General features: G+C 37.9%; 1 protein-coding gene across 1 annotated transcript in view; it reads right to left on the bottom strand.

Annotated features, from left to right (window-relative positions):
- Positions 1-287: 287 nt before the first annotated feature.
- Positions 288-24803, bottom strand: part of tusc3 (tumor suppressor candidate 3) — an 83454-nt gene continuing 58938 nt past the window's right edge. The window contains exons 7-10 of the mRNA XM_023284283.3: positions 19075-19138; positions 13465-13539; positions 2868-2958; positions 288-548 (exon numbers count right to left, since the gene is read on the bottom strand). Coding sequence (XP_023140051.1) covers positions 533-548; positions 2868-2958; positions 13465-13539; positions 19075-19138 — 246 coding nt within the window. The 3' untranslated portion in view covers positions 288-532. The remainder of the gene's footprint in view (positions 549-2867; positions 2959-13464; positions 13540-19074; positions 19139-24803) is intronic.

Raw genomic sequence — 24803 nt, 5'->3', positions numbered from 1 at the left:
ACACTGTAAAGAGCAGGTTGACACTAAAGATGGTGCAGGAATTTACCAGCTACAAGCTCAAACATTTATCATCAAATTGACATTAGTTTTGCACAGTTATTGAGCTTCGCTGCAAACTCATGATTAAGCTTAACTTTTCAACTTTACCTATAACAGTTTTAATAAACAGGCTGCAATCCATGTATTAAAAAGAAGTCAAAAATGCCTTACCACAGTTACTGCTCAGTGCATCTACCTGCACAGAATATTCAACCACAAGAAAGAATCACAAAGAAATGACAAAGATAGAGACATGCCAAACACCTTTATTTTCCAGTGTGTGAAGGAGCAATTCATTTCTTAAATTTCAGCTCAAAGATTCAATGATAGCAATTAATAATAATAAAAAAAATAACAACACACAAAAAGAAACCCCACCATGCACTTTAGACTCAGTAGTGACACTGCCGCCTCTTCAAGTATGTTCTCGACTCCTCCTCACCAACTGCCTCCTCGCCATCCTCTGACCTTCTCTGTCCTCTTTTTCTGTCTTTTACTTAATAAGGAAGCTACGAGGCAAAGGAGGATACAAAGTGAGTACATAGGAGGAAAATAAGCAAAAGAGGAGCGCAGGAAAAGAAGGAAAGAACATGAATTAGGATTGCTGCCAATCGAAGACTCTCGGTGAACAAGTCATTTGTTAAAGCTATTAGTCATTAATAGTTGTTACATTTTTAATATATTAACTGAATTATTTAAATATAGATGCTTTAGAAGAATTACAAAGGGGTCTGAGTCCCTGGTTTGAGAGACAATATTGTCTGCAGACACATTTTGTTAATGTATTTCCTCAAACTTAGTGCATATTTATCTATTTATCATTCTTGACAAATGATAGATGAATGTGTTGTCCCCTTATTGGGGTTTTTAACCTTCTCAAAATGATCCTAAACTTTAAAAAACAAACACAGAGACCAACAAACCAATCAAAAGCCCTCATCAGCTAGCATTTGGCCGACTATTAGGGGACCTTAATATAAATAAATGCTCATTTTGTGTATAGTTGGTGTTGCAGAACAACACATTTCTGCAGAGGCCAAAAAACATGAAAAACCTGTGGCCGCTGGTGATCATTTGTTTAGAAAGTACTTATTGCAAGTTCACACAGTTTCCCCGAAGCATGTAATCAGGCAAAATTGCTCAACTGCTTGCTGGAGATGCGTTTGTGTTTACCAAACAGGAAGGGAACTGAGGAGTAGCAGACCTGCCCCTAAATACTTCTATATGCCGTTCTAAATTCAAAACATGCACTTTCTTAATACATAGAAGGTCACAGTTTAATATAAACGACGACGATTTTAAAATGCCGCTTCTTGGAGCTCATCATAGGCAGCAGTAAAGTGTACCATCTATTCATATGAAATACACATTTGCTTCACAGTTATTTTACCCCTTCAGAGATGATTCTTCATTTTACAGTTTATTATTATTGCTAAACAGTTCAAATGTTTCTGTGTTTATTATAAAATAATAAGTATACAGTATATATTAAAAATCAGTATGCTGACCTATTTTTTAGGAATTGAAAAATGCATCTTCAAGCAGTCCTTCTTAGGCTGTATATTAATCTCAAGACCCAGCCACAATTTTATTGCTCTGCAAATCATATTTCACATAAATATTGCTCTTATCTCGCTTTTGTATAGGTGAATTGGTTAATGAGTAGGAGGAATAGAGTTCACTTTGACAAAGGATCCACATGGAAAATACTGTAATCCTTATTTTACAGGTTTCCTGGACAGAAGTCTGTGATCTGATCAATATTACAGGGAATAGAGTCTTTAATAGATACACTGTAAGTCAGGGTGCAACAGGTTAGCTTCAACTTGTCAACAAATTAATAAATTTAACATGTATGACGGACAAAACAATAAATGAGTGATTAATTCACGATGGTGTCTTCTAAAAGATGCCTGTTTTCTAAACAATAATTAAAATTACAAATTACACAAAACTTCAGCAAATCAGCAAGTTACCAGTTGCAGACCACAAGTAATCGTTCCATCAATGCCTTTAACACTCTAAAAAACAATTATTGGATTTTAAACCCCTCCACTGAACTGGAACACTACAATTTGGTCCTATTTCATCTACAGGCCACAACAGGGCTCAAGCCCCCATGATGATAAATTATCTGAACTGGTGAAGTGCCCTCGACATCCGGAGTCTTTTTCAGCTCCACAGATGTGCTTCTGCAGCTGAGCTTTCGGGAGCTGTACACAAAATATCCTACTGCTGTTCAAGTGGCAATGAACTGGACCCAGACTCTCCAGACTTGTGGGATGTTTCCTGTCACACATTAAATCTTTTTTTATGTAGTGGTGACCTTTAGTTCAAAGTGGGACAAAATTGCTGCTGTTCAGGCTCACTGAGCTAAAGAGCTTCAGTGTCCAAGCACATTTACTGCATGAAACCCTTTAGAATAGATCCATGACGGCCTCCATGATTTCTAATGACGAGGGCTGCACTGGGAAAATAAGGGAGCGTACACTGAATATACTGCAAAACACTATGAGCCCACAAAGACAGGCTGCAAGTAGCTGCACGACTATTCTCTGGAGAAAGGACTTTGGCTCTGTGTCTTGTACATTTTGGAGGGAGTGTTTCCAATCGAGCAGCTGTCATTAAATCAAAGGAGGAATGGGAATGGATGGGTCCTGTTTTGGCCTGGATTTTTGCACTGTGTTTGCAATAACTCTGCAGTGATTTTACGTCAACTTCAGTGATTTTAAGATTCTCCGTGCGCCTGTATATTGTATTTGAATAGTTGTCGAGTATTCTGGGATGACAGAATCTGTACAGTGGTAATAGATGGTTGCTATAATTACCTGTAGGGGTATCCGTGGTACTTGGACCTGAAGATGGAGAGGAGGAAACTGAAGAAAAACACCACCAGGCCAAGGCCAACCAGGCAGATGACTGCAAAGAGACACACAGATACACACAAAGAATGCTATTATGCAACATTGCTGGTTAGAAGGACAACAAAACAACAAAAAACAGTACACAGAAACACTGTAAGACTATCTCTAAACCTCAAGTTAGTATAATTCCATTTGATGCTTTTGGGTTTACATATTTTTCCAACTCTCATGGGCCTGCAGACACGCTGATATACGCATAATAATTAGTAGACAACGGCCTGTAAGAATATTTGATTCCTGACGAAAGGCATCCATTTCAATCATTCCATGCACATCATAACCACTGACGCAACTCTGTGTTTCATCTCTGTTCAAATTGAATGTGCTTGCGAGGTTTAGACATTGAAAGCATCCACTTCACTTCCTCTACACACAAAAACACACATATGCAAGCACATACAAAGGCCTACATACACACACCTGAATGATGACAAAACAATACTGCATTGCAGCATTTGCTAAAACGCTCAAAGAACGGACACCTAAAACACTGCCTGGTGCTTGTCATGAAAAACGCCTTTAATATTCACCTTTATTTACACAATACCTCAATGTATGTGCTGCTGCCTCTTTCTCATTATCAGCCTTGCTGTGTTGCAGAAAAATATGTTTAAAGCTATTATCATCTTATTTCCTCAGTGGCTATTCTAAAGTAAAATATACATAAGTGTGATCTTTAATCTGCATGGGAATTGTGTGTGTGTGTGTGTGTGTGTGTGTGTGTGTGTGTGTGTGTGTGTGTGTGTGTGTGTGTGTGTGTGTGTGTGTGTGTGTGCGTGTATGCACACCCTCATGTAGTGGCTAATCCTTGAGAAGCACTGTGTTAAATTAAACTGTCACCACCGACTGATACTGTTAATCAGGGATTAGGATGAGTACCTCTCCTGGAGACTAAATAGTGAGATATCTTCTTGTTCTCACTCTGTGTGTGTGAAGAGAGAGAGAGAGGGATGATATCAGAACAGAAGATTTGGCTGGGAAAATGCAAGATGGATTCTTAGTGTCAATTTGTGTATATGCGCCGGGCTCCGGTGGTTCGTGTGTGGCTATGGATGTGTGGTCTGTAATGTATGCGTGCGTAAGACTACACTCACTGTCATTCCTCAGTGTCAGCTACTACACAACTGTTCCCCTTTCATTCTTTCACTTTCCATGCATATCAGACACTCACAATTCAGCAAAAGTATCTCAGTGTTTGTGCTGTGACAAAGCTGTGTTCGTGTGTGTAAATGTGTGCATAAAAGAGAGAAACAGCAATTGATATGACATTCAAGTCCTAATCCATTTACCACAGACGCTCTTACATACACAAACACACCCTCCCAATGTGCAGCGTGCATATGTGTGGCTTCTGAACACTGTCGCAAACACCAAAGGGCATTTAGATAGTTTAAAACACTTTGTCAGTCTTTACTATAAAGGCATTGCCCTCGAGAGGTGAGAGGCCAGAATTGGGGTTAAATAAAGGCTATGCTGATAACTAATTCCAGACAATGTCCTGACAAGTACTGTAACACAAACCTGTGTTACTCTGAGTGGTTTAATAGAGGATGATGCATATTTGAAAGCATGTCTCCACAGACGGCCCTTATGCCCCCTGTGTTTCTTGGTTTGCCACATCTACATATGTGCCTACTGAGTGTGTGAGCATTAGACAGCCATGTATCTTCATTAAATATAGAGGGGGAGGGGGAGGGGGGGGTATTTCCCTTAGCTCATCAATTATGACTGAGAAATCTTAGTATGCATCTGTGGATAATGACACTCCCATGCGCACACGCACTAAGCATGCTAATATGCTAAGTGATTTATGACCTTGGCAAAATGACAAGTTGTTTAAGCTGAATGATTTCCCTCAGTGACAAAGGTGGTAATCCCTCTTTTGACTGTAAGACTTGGCTCAATTCATATCACAATATATTGGCATGGTAAAAATACATTTACATTTCCAAAGCAGGCGAAAGCCAATAAACATATTAAGTTAAGCCTATCTCATTAGGAGGACAAATATGAACAGATTGTGATGCTAAATGGTTCTTTGCGGTTTATTCCTTAATTAGCAGTCGACTGCAGATGACATGAAGTGACTCAATCTGCGGGTAAAATCGCCCACAAGTCATTGTTTTCACAACAAACCGAGACAAAGAAGCATGCCTTTTTTTCTTTCAGCTTGACAAAGTTACCACAGTGAAAAAATGTGAACAGCCTTGAATATAATAACTTCTTGATTTTTTATGTATTGTATACATATGATTTGCATACATCGACATATGTAATCACATTAAAAGATCTTTAGGAGGATACGCATGCATAATGTACTGTATGTACAAATGAGAACATGGGTGCACTGCGTATTGTTGTGGAGTCAAAAAATCTGAGGCCACATTTTTATTTACTGATGTATCCAAGTTAGAGATTACTGACAGTAATAGAGGAGTAAATGCAAGGAGACGAGTAGATGAGAGAATGACACAAGTCTATCGAACCAACAGTGAAACATAGTGGTAGGAATATTCTAGTCTTGGGATCTTTTGCGACTCTGGAGCTGGACACCTGTACTGAATCGACACCACCCTGACCCAGGAGAACTGGCATTTATTTCCTCAGAGACACGTTAAATCTGCTGCATCTTGAGGAGAAGGATTCATTTTGTAGCAAGATAATGAGCCCAAACACACCTCAAACCTTTGCAAGAACACAGAAGATCAAGAAGTTCTGATTGTCATGGACTTCCCTCACCTGACCATGAACATTTATGGGGACACTGTCATTAAAAGAAGTTCCTCTAAACATTGTAAAATCGTGCTTGGATAACATGGATCTATGGGTTCTATGACAGTCTGCATAAATTTATTAAGTCTATGCAGCTCAAGAACGTCCGTCATTCAAGCAAAAGGGGGGCATAACATATAGATAAGACATTCAGAATTTCCCGTACTATTTCTTTCTGTATTCAATTTTTTGCTCAAGCTGCTGATTAGATATTTTCATTAGTAATGAAAAAAGTATGTCATCCCAAAGGAACAGAAAATACAAGTGTCTTCACTAGTGCTCTCAGGCTGAAGAACCCCTTGCATGCGTGTTTTTTAATATGATATCTGAACCTGTGTATGCGGTGAAAATTAATTTTCCCTTCATGACATTAATGCACGGCCTGTTAGCTAACAATGATTCAGCATAATGAACGACAGACCCTTAGAACTAGTTCAATGTCTAAATCACGTTCAGACATTGAGCTAATATATTACATTAAAAATAAAAGAAATAACACATCATCAGTAGCAAACTGCATTTTTTTTGTGAATTATTTTATGACCATTTCATTGTGACTTGGTTCAGTGTGATGGACACACTGTGCTTTTCATTAAAGTCCCTCTTTGGTCATTCACTAAACTTCCAAACCCTCCTTTCTGTGTACAAAAATGACAAATTTAGAAGTTTTTTTTTCCACATGAAAATGATCCCTTTATGCCTTCCTTTAGTGTGTGCGAATAATTGGAGTTCTTCCAGCTCACCTACACTATATTGCCAAAAGTATTCACTCATCCATCCAAATAATCAGAATCAGGTGTTCCAATCACTTCTATGGCTACAGGTGTATAAAATCAAGCACCTAGGCATGCAGACTGCTTTTACAAACATTTGTGAAAGAATGGGTCGCTCTCAGGAGCTCAGTGAATTCCAGCATGGAACTGTGATAGGATGCCACCTGTGCAACAAATCCAGTTGTGACATTTCCTTGCTCCTAAATATTCCACAGTCAACTGTCAGCTGTATTATAAGAAAGTGGAAGTGTGTGGGAACGACAGCAACTCAGCCACCAAGTGGTAGGTCATGTAAACTGATGGAGCGGGGTCAACGGATGCTGAGGCTCATAGTGCCAAGAGGTCACCAACTTTCTGCAGAGTCAATCGCTACAGACCTTCAAACTTCATGTGGCCTTCAGATTAGCTCAAGAACAGTGCTTCAGCAGAGAGCTTCATGGAATGGGTTTCCATGGCTGAGCAGCTGCATCCAAGCCATACATCACCAAGTGCAATGCAAAGTGTGGGATGCAGTGGTGTAAAGCAGCCACCACTGGACTCTAGAGCAGTGGAGACGCCTTCTCTGGAGTGACCAATCACGCTTCTCCATCTGGCAATCTGATGGACGAGTCTGGGTTTGGCGGTTGCCAGGAGAATGATACTTGTCGGACTGCATTGTGCCAAGTGTAAAGTTTGGTGGAGGGGGGATTATGGTGTGGGGTTGTTTTTCAGGAGCTGGGCTTGGCCCCTTAGTTCCAGTGAAAGGAACTCTGAATGCTTCAGCATACCAAGACATTTTGGACAATTCCATGCTCCCAACTTTGTGGGAACAGTTTGGAGCTGGCCCCTTCCTCTTCCAACATGACTGTGCACCAGTGCACAAAGCAAGGTCCATAAAGACATGGATGACAGAGTCTGGTGTGGATGAACTTGACTGGCCTGCACAGAGTCCTGACCTCAACCCGATAGAACACCTTTGGGATGAATTAGAGTGGAGACTGAGAGCCAGACCTTCTGGTCCAACATCAGTGTGTGACCTCACAAATGTGCTTCTGGAAGAATGGTCAAAAATTCCCATAAACACACTCCTAAACCTTGTGGACAGCCTTCCCAGAAGAGTTGAAGCTGTTATAGCTGCAAAGGGTGGACCAACGTCATATTGAACCCTATGGATTAGGAATGGGATGTCACTTACGTTCATATGCGAGTCAAGGCAGGTGAGCGAATACTTTTGGCAATATAACGTATGACTCTGCTCAAATGCTATAGAACTACTTACAGCTACACAATGGCAAAATGACAAACTGTATATATACCTTTAAAGGGCTTTGTGGAGATTTTTGTTTACATTTGTTGCAACAAAATGCCAAATGTCTCCTTGTGACCTCACAAAGACACCAAGCTTTACAGTGCTGAAAAGTAGAGACGAGTGCCTTATATTTAGACAAATTTGAACAAATGAACCAACGTACCGTCAAATGTGGCTAAGCATATTTTTTAGCTTTCCTTTTCAATCCTTTCCAAAGTTGAACAATCAGTGTTCACTGTCTTGACATTTGGTACCTTGTAGCACATCACCAGCAATGTGGAAATTTTGGGGTTGTGACCGTGATTTGAAGTTGTCTCTACTTTATTTTCTTCCACTGACCACTTTTGCACAAATCCCCGTACACTGATATTATATATGTAGTGAGTTTCTAACTCATTTACATAATTAGTAACTTCATTTTGAAATAAAGTGTGTGCTGCTGTGATTTCAGATGCCCATGGCAGCAGCAGATAACTTCCTGTAGTTGCACTCAGCAGTATGGAGGCTATATGCCAGGGATTTAACGCCCACATCCAGTGATTACACTACCATCCAGCCTAATCCTCTCTCTATTACTGACAGACGACCATTCTCTATGCTTCTTTATATTGCACTTATTTAATATGTGTGTACATATGCGTATGTGTCGTGCAGTATATAAAATGGTTTATGTTTTCTGGGCTAGAATGGGTTGACATTGTGCATGTGTTATATTGTAGGTGTGTGTAAGTATCAACATGTCCGTGCTGTGGTACAATGCAGTCTGCATGATGTTACCTTTAATTTGTTGAAATTAGCAAGAAGTAATTTTACAAAGAAGGCTGAACAGAAGTAGTAGCCGATATACTAAAAAGTAAAAGTTTCTGCATATAATTAGTTGAAGACAGGAAAGAGTAAGATGAAGAAAGACAGGATAAAAACAAGCAGAAATAGGATGAGAGAGACCCGCTTCAAATTACGAAACATGGAGAGTCTTTGGCGCTATGCATGATATGTCAGCATTAAACAGGTGATAATTATGTGTGCACATCTGCATATGTGATTTTGCACGTATGTAGGTGTGCGTGAGCTCGTTTGGTCTGATTCTGAGAAACAGGTCTTGTAGTTAGACAGTCATTATCATTTTAATTGCCAAGCTTCAACATCTCAAGGAGAACTCACGGGTGATAATCTTGCCTTAAGATTTTTCAGAGAGATGCTGTAAAGTGTGTGGCCTAATGAAAGCAAGCGAAACTCTTTTTGAGTTGCTTTTTCATCCCACAGAGTCTAATTAAATTCCACTTGTGGCTGTAACTGTGTTTGAGGTAATTACCAGTACAGGTCATCTAATATCCATCACCCTTCTGTGATAATCTAGAGACTGAGCTGAAACTCTGATATAACATTAAGGACTGTTTGGAGGCTTGCGCTGATCAGCCAGCAATTCAATATGCACAATTCACCAAATATCTGTCATTTTTGACAACCCAGATTAAAAGATAACCCCATTTCTCCAACATGTATTTTTGACAAAAAGATGTTTTGAGAAAAGGAAACAATTTTGGACCAGTCCTGTGTAAAATGTTTCCCTGAGGTATCATAAATTCAAGGAGAAACAAATCCTCAGCATGAAAGCTTTTCTTTTGTAAAACTGAAACATAAGATACAGTATATTTGTGCATTCATCACAAGGCACATTGACAAGACACACCATTACCATACACTATTTGGAAGGCAAGAGCCACCACTGCCTCTTCTAGGGAACAATTTATGTCCAAATGCTCTCTCCCATCTCCCAAGCACAATGGAATAGAGTGCTATAAATGTGAAGTTAAAGAAATCTGATTATACCGGAAGGACAACACACTCCAGTCATTTATAAATACACGTATCAGTATAGGTTTAAAGTACATCAATGGTTCTTGGTCTCAATATATTTGCAGGGACATCAGACATCCATAATTAGAATCCAGTTGCTAGAAATGGTAACAGGAAAAAGGGACTCTCTGACGGCTTCTCATCAGGGATTTGAATGTGAAAGCGTCCAGAACTAGCACACTCATTCCCATGGTGAAAAGATTTCCTCTTTGCCAAGGTGCTCAGTAAAATAAAGAAACCTCTCCCTGTGTAAAACCCTGAATGGATCTTGGACTTTGTTTGTTGACCACCACAAAGTTCTCCACTCTGTTCACCAGCTCCCCAGCGAACATCAGCAGGCCCAACCTCCAATTTCCTGTGGGAACAGGCCTGTGCGACTGTACAGTATATTTTCAGACTGACAACTCCAAGGACATGCTAGTTATAATCTTGCTTTAAACTGGCTTTATCTGCAAATTGCAGATGACTACTGCTATAACCAGCTGCCTTCAGGCAATGGTCAGTTTTTTGAAATTTGGAATAATATTCTATACATTTTTGTCACTAGTGACACAGTTCATTATCCATTATGTTCATTATTACTTGACTTTGTTTAGTGGGTTTTGGGTTATGATAGTAATTCTTCAAAATCTGGCAAGCATGTATGCATGTATGTATGCATGTATGTATGTATATATATATATATATATACACACATTACATAATTCTAGTTTCTTTCTGTTTGTTATTTTTTTTGGACTCACATCTTAGGTCCTAACTTTATACTGATACTTGGCTACCCAGCCTATTAACTCAATTTACCCCATTTATAGTAACTCCTCAGTGAGAAGCTCTTGAGGAACTTTTTTTAATGCCACCATGCTCACTCTTTGAAGATGTTTTGGTAGACAAATGGTTAAACTGGGTATGGGAAACAATTTGAATGAATATTTCCAAAATATATAAACACACTGTTTTCATCATATTTTATTGGCTTATAAAGACCGTCCATGTTTGGGTGGTCTTAGTTTCAATCTGAACTTACAGACATACTGTCCCAGAGGTTTGATTGTTATCAAACAAGGCTAACATTTAGATTTTACCGTTTGTGCAGTTGATTATGCTTTGTGCTAGGTTTTCAAGAGGGTCTGTTTTGTGTGGACAATTCTCCTCCTCTCCACAGCAGTAAATTTGTAGAGCTTCATTAGTAGGCACAAGAAATGTGATCAACCTCTGCTGGATTACAATGAAACAAAAGAGTGAGTATGTTTAATTTAGAATTTAAATAATAAATTGGATTAACTGCATATTCATATAGATGAATCGTACAAAGTTTGCTGTTCTTTTACAAACTGCATGTTGAATGAGTCAGTTCCCCATTTGACGAGAAGATATGGAGAATTCACAGCTGGAGATGTTGATAGCACTTGTTCCAAAGTTAGTAAAACAGCAACCAATTAGGCTGCTCTCAGTTACTTGTTAAATTACAACCATAGTAGTAGTATAATGTTTTCATTATTATGTAAGGACACAATTACAACTTAATATAGCATGTATTTAAGACAGCAAGTTTCATCATGAATGGATTCAATCTTCAAACTACAAAAAAGGTCTTTTTGTTGAGTGAAATTTTAGACGTAAATTTAGAACAACTCATATTTCTGAAGCGGTCTGAAAATAGAACAATAATAATAATAAAAAAAGATTGAATTTACTTGTGTTAACAATAAAAGTTTAGTTGATTCTACTAAATTTGTGTATAATAGTTTTTACATCATTTTGGACAAAGAAAATGTGCAGGGACTAAATTTATGTATACTTCTTTTAAAGAAAAGGAGCTAAAACAATGATGAGAGGACACACATGAATGAATATAAATATGCCAACAGAGCTGTAGCTGCGCCATTGGAACTTTACCTGTGTGACGGGAGTTTTAATAATATACATTCAGCAATAAGGACTTTGGGAATCGAGAGCGATATCCATCATATTTATTATTTCTTCCACCTGCTCTGGTATTGCTCATGCTCTCCATGGTTATGGTCCATTGCTGGTTGTAATGATTTATACTTTTGATTTCTTCTGAACACGATTTTACGTGATTTCAATTTATTTATTATAGTTAAATTAATTTTCCTGAATAATTAAATTTTAACATAAGATTTCAATATAATATTCCCCCACAGCATTCATTTTAAAAGTCCTTGAGTTCAGATTTTCTGAGCTTGCTGGTCATAACTGAACTGTGCCATGACATTCTCTTTCCCTTGCAAATTGTGTAGTTGGTGGCTGCATAATTATTTGCTGCTGTAGTAAATCAGATGTTAATTTCAAGCAGCTTGTGACTGCAAATTGAGTAATCATCATTATTCTTTGCCTTCGCATTTTTTGCTGTTTATTGGACAGAAAGTACACAGACCCAGCTGGATTCCATTTGCAGTTTCTGTGCATGTAGTGTTTATGGATAAGTACAATTTTGGTTCAATCAGGTTCATTCTGAAGAAGCCACATAATTCTACCTTTTAAAGTTTATTAGCAACAGCTCAAGTACAGTTAGGTAAAGGTGTATCATAGAGGAAATAAAGAAAAGAGGTAGCATGCTGAAGTTAATCAAGTTTTCCTCAGGCATATCTAAGTACTGTGGTTGTGCATTCAGTGGCAGTTATGGGGCAGGTGAGGGGTCATTTCAGTGATTATCTTGAGAGTAAAATAAGCACTTCCCACTTTCATAGCTGCTTCAGCTAATTGACAGTTATGCAAATATATGTCACACTAATGACAGTATAGAGATAATTGTTCATTTTTGAACTGTGTGCATGTGTATGTGTGGAACAACTTCCCAAGGTTTATTTTCCATTTCACTTCAAAAAACACAATGTGCATTTTTATTAGGGTAGTTTTGCTTTCTTGCTTGTGCACATTCAAGAGATCACAACTGAAAAAAAGTGTAATTTCTCAATAAGTTTGCATACCCACACAGAAACTGCATATTTTAAAGTGCGACTAAGTGTTCTTAAACTGAACCATACCCCAAAGTGCCTACTGTTGCAATGCCATGTTGTAAACTAGAGCATAGACAAGTAATAGCACATGTACTCCGACAAAACATAGCCGCAATTAAGCATAACAGATGTTTACAAAAGGCATTTGTCCTAAACAGTGTAGCCCGGAGTGTCTGGGAAGCCAAGCAATGAAATGCTGTTTTCCAGTGATAGAGGGGAAGAAGGACCCCTCACAAACAAATAAGAGCTTACACAGTTGATGAGTGTAAGTCCAATTTTAAGAAAAGGAGAATCATCACGCACTCTTTCAGTCTGACAGTCAAAATAATTTATTGTTAATGCCTGAATCTGTGGCATGCCTTTGACCACAAGACATTTTAATTAGTTGACATATTTCCAGCCAAACGATATCGGTCTACATTGTTTACCTCATTACAATGTTTAATTTTTTACCGCTGCTTTGTTTTTTCCTTTGTTACAATTACAACACATCTTATTATTCTGTGCATCTGTAAGAATTAATGGTTGAGAGGATATGTTGTTTCTGCGACAAGAATTATAAATTCTTTAGTACAAATGCTACCTTAAAACAGATTTGAATGCATGCAAGGTGTGGCAAGAATAAATCACTCACCTGCAACTTACATCGTGTTTCCAACAACTACACTATTGCACTCAAACACACATCTTGCTCACATTTCTGACAAATACTTCAATTAGAATGCTACAAAATGAGGTAATGGGGCTACAGAAATAAAAAATAAATAAATAAAGGTCAACATAAAGAAAAGAAGCTGCAAAAAAAAAAAAATAATAAAATCACCACTTACTTCTCCTTTTGCCAACATCTCCCTTAGAGGTGGCAGCTTCATTGAGCAGCACCATCCCCATGGTAATTGCAGCATCTGGGACAAGGTTGTCAAGGAAACTGCACACTTGCATACAAGAGATGAGTACACACTGACCCAGGAAAAACTAGACACGATTTTGCACTTACATATAAGCATGAACACATACATGTGCATAGCAACACTCAAAAAGATTAGCAACGGTAAAGGATGTGGATAAATCACAAGAATGCATGTAAATATAAAGCAATCTAGTACAATTACCATAAAATAAGTTTGATAAAAATGCATAGCCTTCAGATTTTCTTGAGATTGTGTCAGAAGTTAATAAAAATGGTAATTCTGTGGACCGTAGGTGATGGTGTATTGCAATGTTCCATTCCCCAAGGAGGTTATACTTTCAGTGTCATTTTTTTGTGACTGTGTTTGTCTGTCCTCATGCTTAGGGAAAAACTACCAGGTTGACTTCAATGAAGAGTTGGTGCATGTGCACAAGAAGAAACCAACATTTCCATGCAGATCTGAACTGTTTAGAAGAGTGGACTATTGGCCTCGGTGGTGGTCTCTGTTTTTTCATGCTCTTGTAGTGTTATATATTCTAGGGAAAAACTAAAAGATAAAAAGGGAGTTTACTCTTCCCTGAGATTTCTAAAAGGAGAAAGGTTGTTTTGAATGTGACAGAAAATAGGCTATTTTTTGTTCAAGGGCAAGAGATCATGTGGCTTTACATTGTAACTGAAAACTTCCAACATTTTTATTTAAACTACTGAATCAAATCTGCAGAGGTTTTGGACCCTCAGTAAAAAAATCTTCAGATGTCACATTCAATCATTCTTTTTTTCAAAAGCTTACACAGTGATGTGATTCCAGGTCCACTTTGCAAACATCACAAACTAACAGTAGCATACGCATCATAACCACACAAACACATGCCATGCAAAGCTGGCACATCCTTGCTTTTAAATGCAAAATAAACACACACATTCTCACATTTTCAGTAAGCTAAAAAAACTGAAATTTAGTTATTTATTTAATTTTTTTCCCCTGTTGCCAGCACCGATTAATATTCCAGGGACATCAGAAGGAACTGCTATTTCTTGGTCCATTATACACAGAAAACCTCGAGTAAATAAAAAAAAGTTTTTATTTTATTACTTTGCTTTGCATACAACAATGTGATATGGTTTGAATATTGATATGTAATCGTTAACATTAAAGGAAATTTTATATTTTTAGCTTTTTGGAGTTAATTTCGTTAAGTAAATGTGTTATGAATAGTCAATAGTTGGAACATATGTTATGTGGCTGTTCACCCTCCATTATGTTTGCCTAATGTCTCCCTGGTATACAAGTCCTGACTGTATTTTCTTTATGCCTGAAGCTATGTGGCCATGAAAACCCTGCCTGGGAAAAAGAAATATGCATAAGCAATTTCCAAAAAGCAAAAACAGAACTGTATTAACGATTCTTACAAAGAATCAAATAACCAAAAGTTAAAATCTGTTCAGAAAAGACACATAGTATTTGTTACTGAATGGTCAAAGGCTGGGCTTCGGTAGAAAATTATGCACAAACCATGATACACGACAATAGAAAACAGTTTCAGAAAGATAAAACAACTTAATCCTGAATGAGCTAATGCAGTATCTTGTTGACGAGATTAAAAAGTAATTGCCACAAAGATGAAAATGATACTAACAATCAGCCAAGATTTTGTTGTTCTGATTATCTGCTCATACTTATTCCATGTGCTTATTTGATTACCGTTTTTAGGTAAGACTTGTTGAGATACTAAATATTTAATTGTGAACAAGCATACAATAATGCAAACATCTATATCTTACAGAATATTCAACACCTGAGCTGTTCTGAAATCACTGCCTCACATAGCTTAGTGTCTAATTACCGATTCCTCTCTTCAGCATGCTCTGCATACAAATTCACATAACTGAACAAAACCTGATGGGGTGCACAAACAAAGCCTGCCACATGGGAGGATATGGAACATCCTCTTGATGATATGGTAAAACACATGATACGCTGGTGTGACACTAACACAAGAAATATATTCACATACAGCAATGGAAGTGAACCATGGAGGGTGGCAATTTGGGTGGTTGCTGCAGTGTGATACTCGTTATGATTACAATTTCACCTATTAGCGTAGGTGGGAGAACAGCTGCTATACTCACTGAAATTTAAAGGATAGACACATTGACCTTGGAGCATTTTTATAGTATAATGCTGTAACGTTCACCTGTCAGCAACAATCTATAGCAGGGCAAACCTCTGCCTACTATTTCAATGTTTGAGTTCTCTGAATTTCTGCCTTGTATTCGCACTGGATATGAAGGTTTAGTATGAATTGGTAATTTTCATATACATATTGGTAATGAAGACATATAACAAAGTCAAGGACTTTGTTATTAGAGTATATGGAATGTAAACAGCATGTTAATTAAACCAACTCTCAATCTAGGTCACACTTGGGACTTTGTCATTTCAAATGGGCTGAACATGAATGTTCTTACTTTGCTGATTTGCCATTTATGGCCACAACTGTGCATGTATTGATTGATTTTTCTTTTTTGCATTGCACACACCAATTTCTTTAGAAAAGAATAGTATAAAAGTAAAGTTATACCCCCGAGGTTACCTCAAATTTTCTTAGGCAGAAATCAGATTATTTCTACTCTGTACAATACAGTGCTGTATTTTTTGTCTAGCATTATTTTTATTTTGAAATGTACAGTCAGGCACTGCAATGGCCCCCTCTGAGTCATTGATAGGATGCATTTGTGTTTAAGTTGTCATTTTTGAGGACTGTATCTTTTTTTAATACTTCTTGTGAAAACACAGTGAAAGAAGAGTGTTTTGTATTTCGCAGTGCAGTGTCCTACTTTTGCTTGGTGTGTCTTAATTTTGAAAACAAAGCTCACATTTTGATAATAAAGTGAGCTTTTGACACAAGTGTGCAGTGCTTTGTGAATTGTGTTCAAATAAAGAAAATAGTGTGCAGTGTGTTGGGAAATGTGTGCTAATTTTCAGGAACTGTGTCTTATCAATAGAGAAAAACTGTAACAATACACTGATTTCAACCCTTAATGCTGTTGTACAGCTTAAAAAAGGTAAAAAATTACAAAGTCATGAAACACTAACATAAAGAGAAACTGTTGTATAGCAGAATGCAAATAGCACAAATTTTACATGTCGATTAAAACATTCTATCAATTAAAAAAATGAAAAACCTAAATATATATTAGTAAAAAGTGTTAATAATAAAGCAGTTTGGGCCAAGGAGAATTTTTAATTTTCTAACTTAAAAATGTACATAAGCAAACTCAGAGTGCCTTTAATCACTTCTGGTCATTTCATTAGCCCCATTACAGATTATAGCAACCATCTCAGTGCCTCTAAACGTGATTTGTGCACTACTTCAAAGAGAAGACAGCCAACATCAGGTCTAGTATCTATCAACCCCACAATGCCCTCAGAGCTGAAACACCCAGCACATACTGTGAGGCACTACTGGACAGTGTTAGACTGGCTCATGCCAAAATGCTCACAGAAGTGATAATAATACTGAAGTCCTCCACTTGCACCCTTGACCGAAACCTTACCTCTTTAAAAAAAAGAAGTTTTTAATTCTGTGAGCAACTATAAATTTTAATCCCTCGATGCAACAAGGAGTATTCTGCAGTTTGTAAATCGGCACTTGTGAAGCCTTTTGTTAAAAAAAGGTAGTCTTGATAACCACCCAACTACAGACTCTCTTCAATCTTCCATTTTTTTCAAAATAAAATTTTACAAAAACTAGTGTTCAATCAGTTAACTATTTGCAACTAACTTGCAAATGACAATAACTGCTTATAAACCTCCAAAATAGCCACTGGGGTTCCCTGTATACTGCTTTTAGCATCACTTCTTTTTAATCTATACATGTTACCCCACTGAGACATCATCAGGTGACACAGCATCGCTTTCTATAGTTATGCTGATGACACACAACTTTAAATTATTATGCTTTACAATTATAAAGGACCATCAGGTTCAATGTTTTAATGCATTTTAGATATAAATGTTTGGAATTTTGAAATCTGCCTTTTACTATCTGAAAAAATGTTACCAAACTGCAACCATTTCTTTCTCAGAGTGACACAGAGAAACTGATGCACACTTTTCTATCATGCAGGACTTGACTACTGAAATTCTCTGCTATCTGTTCAACCCAAAAGTGTTATGAATCACCCACGGCAGATTCAGACCTTTGCCACCAGAGTGCCAACCAAGAACAAAAAAGTTGAAAACATTACACTTTCTTTCAAGTTCTTACATTGGCAGCCCATCATTGTACTAATTGGAAATTCTTTTTTCTTGTTTTTACAGACCTTCATAGTCTTAGGATACAATGGAAGTCTCAAATGCTCACAATGTATGAACCATTACGGCCCCACACGTGCTGTATTGTTGTTCCTAAGTTCTGGGCTGAAACCTTCAGTGAGGCAGTTTTTTAGCTTTTCTGCTCCAAGCTGCTAGAACAGTCTGTTTGAGGACATGAGAGCAGTTTTAAGTGTTTAAATCTCAAATCTTAAACCTTTCAGTCTGGCTTTTGTTTGAGTGTGGTTTATAGACATCGCTTACATTCAATTTTTAACTGGTCTTTATTATTCTATGTACATGTTTCAATTGTTTTATCTAGTTTTTATTTTCATTAGGAACATGTGAAGCAGACTACCTCAAACACACCATAGTTCAATAAAAGCTCTGCATGTGTGTGTTTCTGTTAAATTCTATTTTAGTTTTTGCAAGTGCATGTAATACCTGTGATGTGCATGTCCACGCATTAGGAATTAAACAAGGTTGCATCTATGCAGAAACTGCCTGGATGATGCGCATAAAATGTGTTTACACCACCTGCAAAGACAACAGGGGTAGAACATTTCAGCAGGTGTGTGTGTTTCATTTAGATGTAATCAGATGGGCAATAAAAAAAACTAAACAGTGTGAGCATGGACAAACAAATATTGCTCTACAGCAGGTGCGACCTTGGACCCCCTATTTCCTATGGGGATGAATACAGCAGCTAGGAATGAACAGTATCATTACCCACACACATACAAAGGCACCAGTGCAAGTACACATGGGGTATACAAGCAGACACAGAAGTAGACAAATACAAACAGAAAAATCTAGCCTGCCAAAGAAGTCCACAAACAAACACACACATAGGCAGAACCCATCATGAGGGGTTGAATTTGGCACAAATCAGGCAAGGAGGAGAAGTTAAAAGAGGACAATCTCTTCTGTTTGTATTGTCTATTTGTTCAGTCCAGCAGGCAGCCTTCTTATCCAGAATGCACACGGATGACAACGCCTTCGTGCTGGGGAAATAATGTAGAATAAAAGCAAAACTGGATGCTGTTCTAGACATAATAAAGGTGGACTTCAATGTGCTGTGTGTCAGGCAAACGGTGAATTAAAGGAATTTGTTGCCAAGATGAGCAGGTTGGACACTTCATAGTGAGCTAAATTGCTCTGGATGATTAGTATTTTGCACCACATAAAAACACAAACAAGTTGATGGAAGGATACTCAGAAGGAGGATGATGTGAGACTCAGCCACAAACTGAGCCTGGCTGCTGCCATGAATATAACTCTGTGGGGAAGAGAAAGAAGAGAGAAAGAAACAGGCACATTAGTTTGGCATTGTTCTTTTCAACTGACAACTCAGTCAGTTATATACTCTGTGAAATTACTAAAACGGAGAAGCAAAGGGTCAGAGTGGGACTATTTTTGTGTTATGCAATACTTTTTGTATTTTCTCAGCATTTCATAGAGAAAGGCTGAACTGTATTATGATGCTGTATCAGATTATGTAATAGACCGTCACTGGTAGGGACTAAAGTCACAGTCAGTTCACCCTCAGCTGGAGTTGCTCGGGCAGAAGTCTGTACATTTAGATTTTTTGAAAGAAAATGGTTCACCGGGTCTCTCACCACTGCTGTCAAGACAGACTGGCTCCGATTATGACATGAGCCTTGGGATGATGCAGCTGTAACTGTGATTTCAGCTGCAGCCATGACTGTACTTTGGCTGTCACAACTACAGCTGTGACACATTTATTTTAAAAAGATGCACTGACTTCACGCAACGGTTGTGCATGTGCGGTCAGGGCTGTGCTGGCCGAGCGCTGTAGTGACGTCACTGTGCTGCAAAAACTCCTGTAGTGTGTTGGTCGTATTCACAGGAGCAGCTGCAGTCAGAACAAAATGAACACAGCTTCACCCATTCACCCACAGAACAGTTGCAGCTGTTTGCTGTCGCAGTCCTGCACCACAAAATGCATCACGTAAAAGGCCATTTCTTCTTTCTGTAGTATCTGCAGCATGTTCAACTCGGCTGACACTGACATTATAACTGGACTCGATGGACACCTACAGATAAACCAGAGGTTATTTCAAGATACCCCAAATCTCACTGTGAGGTAATGCAAAAGCAGTCAACAAAAAAAATATTCTCCACTGTGACCTTTTGGCGGCTTCGTAGTACAGACAGAGGGTTAACTTGAAAATGATGAAGAAGGGGAAAAGTTGGGAAAATGAATGAAGAACTGGGCTATGAAGATCTTACCCTTTTGTGACCAAGGTCTGTATTGTTCATAAAGTTACAGAGAAAGGAAATATAAGGAAAAGATAAAAATGAAACAAAACAAACTTTTTTGACCTCTTTAACTTTTACCTCCATTGGCTACCATGCGAAGAAAGAAGCTTTATATGGTTTATGAACCTAAATGATACCACAAAGCTCTTTATCTTGTGAGTACAATAACTGTTCCTATGACATAAGAAAATCTGGACTCAGTTAAAGATGAAATGACATCGATTTTCTGACTTATCATTCACTTCATCATAATGAACACAGAAGAATCAGAACAGAATGCGCAGTAAATGTCTCTCCAAGGTCTACGCGGCAATATGGATGCTGGAAGATGCTTTTGTCTGCATGTCTGACACGACCATGACATTTAAACACGTCTTCAGACCAGCTTAGGTCTGAATGAATGTTTGTGCATGTGTGTTGTAAGTCATGAAGAATTATCTCATGGAGGTAAGCTTCCAATTTTTCACTCAGTGGGCAGGAAGGTCAACCGACAGAATACTAACACACACGGAAGACGGTATTAACACTTTCACAGCTTAACCTCCAATGTAGACTGTCATCGGTAAACTTCCCAATTCTGCACGGCCTTCTGTAAAAACTAGATGAATGCTACTTACAAATCTTTCCAAATGCAAAAATAGTACACAAAGTCAGTAAAATAAAGAATCTCAGAATTTTATTTGTGCAGTCACATTTACTCAACATCAACTTGGTATTGTTGCAGTCACACTCTGTCGATTGTCATTTTTGGTTGGTAGCCAATTCCCAAAAGCTGGTCTGAGAGCAGACACCAGGGAAATGCCAGCGGTGAAAGAAGAAGGAAGAGGCTCCTGCTGAAGGTGCAACCTTTTTTTCTTTTTGTTATTCTGTGATGTGCAATGGGCCTGATTTAAAGAAAAAATCACTAAAATGAACAGATTTACTTATCAGTACCATGTACAAGTCAAATTCATGAGTGGTCAAGGGCTGTCATGACGTGTATATACAGTCTGGCTTTCTCTACACTGATAAAAGAAAACACTAATTAAATAATGACATTAAACAAATCAGCAGATCTCATCATAGTGTACCTTCTCATGAACAGATGGTATTCATCAGCTGTAACTAGCAATTCATCAACTCTGTGCACTCAAGTGTTCGGTAAATCGGACTTTGAACATTCATAGCTGACAGAAAGAGGCAAAAAAGATTTAGGGTAAGAATACAAAAAAATGTCTCTGCATGATGCCAGGAATGATAACTCATCCTGAGGTATTAGTTGTTATCAGTGTGTATTTGTTTGGCTAAATGAACAAAAAACTATGTCAAGCTCATTCTACAGTTGTTGACATGAGGCGAGGTTCGAAGGAATGAGTAGAGAGACGGCAGCGACTAGTCAGTCTTATCGGGGTTCCTGGTGAGGCTGCATTTAATTTTGTTCTCAACCAAAGTCATTTAGCATATTGCCTGTCTATAGCTGGCACAGCCATGAATGTTAGTACAGTAGTACAGTTAGTAAAACAAAACTCCCTTCTCCTAGAACAACTATCTTTAGGAGAACTACAAGACAGCAAGGTAAGAAAAGCATGATGAGAATCATTGACACAGAATAAATACATTCCTTGATAATACATTCCTTGAAGATTCTCAACCACTTGATGTTTTTTTTTTTTTTTTGGAGGGACTCATGATGCAACTAGAGAGCATACTCTGTTGATATTCTCTAAAGACAATCTTCCAAATACTAGAATGCTTAAGACTCAAACTCTGCACAAGCAAGTTCCTCTGGTAAGATGTCAGAGGCCAAACATGACTGACATCTGTCTGTAAGCGATGAGGAGAGGCAGAGAGCCGGACAAAGTGAAAGTCTTGTGGAAGTTAGACAAACAAAAGAAGAGTGGTAGGAAGAAGTCTTTCAATGTGCTTCACATTGTTGAATGCTTGCAGATTATTAGCATCTTGGTTTACGGCACATCTAGCGTCTGCCTTTCTACTTGACTGGCATAGTGTTCATTTCTTTCAGTATCATACAAGGATAAGCATGGAAAGATGAATAGAAGTTGACAAAGGAGGTGGAGTTAAGGGTGGACAGCTTTTCTTGCTTCAGTGGAGAGAAATGAAGAATTTTTGCACTTGAAAGCAGACTAAAAGACGACAAAGGCTCAAGGCTGAAACCAATCCTTTTGTTTTCAACAAAAAACTCTTATTCTGCATTAGCTGGGGTTTTTAAAATTGTTATCAAGATGCTTTCATTATTGATGAACACACCAAAGCTCCTTTTTGAGCACAATGGAAAAGGTTTGTTTTGGCTGTGCTTTATTTAGAAATCAATGAGAGCTTGTTGCTTGCATTCCTAATCACTACATGAGAAATGGCAAGAGCAACTCTGTAGTGTCAAGGAATTTCTCTTCAAATCATAAACAGGACCATTTACATGATAAAATGAGAATAGTGCTAATATAATAAAATGATAGTTTAATTCCAATTTAAGTAAAATATTTAAAAAATAAGGGTATTTGCTGGTACAACACCGATAAACAAATGCTTCAGTTTCTTGACACAAAATTCTTAATGGTATTAGGTTTCCAGCAGAGTTACCAAATTTGTAAAAGGACACTGACCATGCCCAACACACTCCAATACAACTGTTCTGTAATTAATCATATCACTATGTAGCTCTATGAAAGTGGACAAAATTTAGAAACAACACAATGTATGAGTCAGCAGCAGCAAAAACAACAGTCATTTATAACATGCATAGTGCAACATTGGTAACATGCAACCCAAAGATTATAGCTGAATAGATTCTGAACTGAATGTGGCAAGGTTTATAAATAGACTGAAATAAAGTAGATCTACAATATCAATGAGGGCCTAATATATACAATGGCATATATACTAGCAGCCTTGTGGTATTCTACCTATAATTTTTGGCAGAACACACCAATACCCCTATTGTAGAGGTTTAGTAGAAAACAAGTGTTAATATTCTAAAATGAACACGTAAGTGGGCTGCAGCTGAGCTGAGATGTTCAATGTCCTCACTGCACTTGATCCAAATTCAAAGACCAGATTCTTTATAACTATATAATTGTAAAGGAGAAAATAATATAAATACAGGGCAAAGAGAGAAAGGGACTCTGAGAAAATGGCTGCCCAGCTGTGTCATGTTATAAAAGGCTAAATAAGTAGCCCGTATGCAAGCTCTTAAATGAATGAGACAAGCACGTGTCTTTTTATGAGACTGTTTGAAATGACTGGTAAATCAAGTATACTAAGAGTAGATGAGGCAGGTTAAAGGAAACAAGATAGAGGGCAAAAAATAAATGACCAAGAAAACTCCTGAAAAGCTTGACAGGCTGCGCGTTAGTGAGCGGCAAATGCATAAATATTCATTTTTTTCTTTAATTACTAGGACCTAACAAACATTCCTTCATACTAGTTTTCAACATGCTGCTCTCTGCATGCTACCTTGGCAGCATAAAAAGAAATTGCAGATAGTGGCTATGAGCAAGAGCCGTGCTTGGGGGATGAAACATTCCTCAATCCATGGCCGAGCACTTCCAATTAATCTGATGGATTAGAATGCAGAAGTTTCATTCATTAGTGTGCAGAGCTTAGAGTGTGGGTGTTTCAGTGCATCTAGCTAAGCATATGTATACTGAAAACCTGCAAGTAAATGTGTGTTTGCGAATGAAACTGTTTAGGGAGAATTTGTCTGTGTGGGCGTGTGTTCATTAGAAAGATGTACATTGAGGTAGTCTAGTTGTAGAAGCAACTGCTGCTTGCTGAGCAAACATGGGTGATGAATGAAAGAGCTAACTTAAAAGTCACACTCTATAACTTGCTCTTACTTACCCCTTAGTTACCCACATAAATCAATGTATCCACTAGTGGATAAGCCTATATAGACTTTAAAATACATTTATGTGGCTAAAATAGCAAGATTTTACACAACAAAGGTCTACTTTCCATTTGTTTTAAATGACAATGGGTTGAGATAGATGAATCTGTATGCCAAAAATATAACATACAAAGACAGCTTTTAGGTTTAGCTGTGGAATAAGGAGAGGATTCACTTACAGCATATTAACAAAAAGCATATGCAGGATTGGACACTTCTAATCCATATTGCTATGTGTTTAAATCAATTCTGTAAGTACCTGACCCTTGCATGTCTTGCACGCATGGTTGCTTACTGTCACCTCCCAGCAAGACGGCCCAGGGTTTTTCAATGTGAAGTTAGCACGTTTTGAGTTTGGGAGAACATACATTTCTCCAGAATGCCACTGACCAAGTCGCTAGGTTAGAGCTGGAGTTGTGCCCCATATACACATACAGACACAAAAAAGATTTTTAGTTAAATAAAAAAGAAATAAATAAAAAAGTGCTGGGCATTGTAGTTTTCAGCAAACTTTACTAAAACGGGCATGAACATACTTTCGGCAGAAATGTATGTATATTTGGTGCAGAAGTGAGAATTTACAGCAATAGGATGGTGGATCGACCTATGTGCATGATAATGAAGAAACTTTTCAGTCTGAGCAACTGTCTGATTTAGTGGTGTATTCCATTGCTGGGTAAGGTCTTTATGTTTTTTTTTTTTTGCAAAAACAGAAACAGAAAACAATCAGTACACTTACTCTTTTGAGTCAGTCTTATAGACAATAAAAAGCCTTGTT

The sequence above is a fragment of the Amphiprion ocellaris genome, chromosome 4, assembly GCF_022539595.1.
Source record: "Amphiprion ocellaris isolate individual 3 ecotype Okinawa chromosome 4, ASM2253959v1, whole genome shotgun sequence".
Classification (NCBI taxonomy): Eukaryota; Metazoa; Chordata; class Actinopteri; family Pomacentridae; genus Amphiprion; species Amphiprion ocellaris.
Note: the sequence above shows the minus strand (reverse complement) of the source record. Positions and strands in the feature narration are given on the sequence as shown.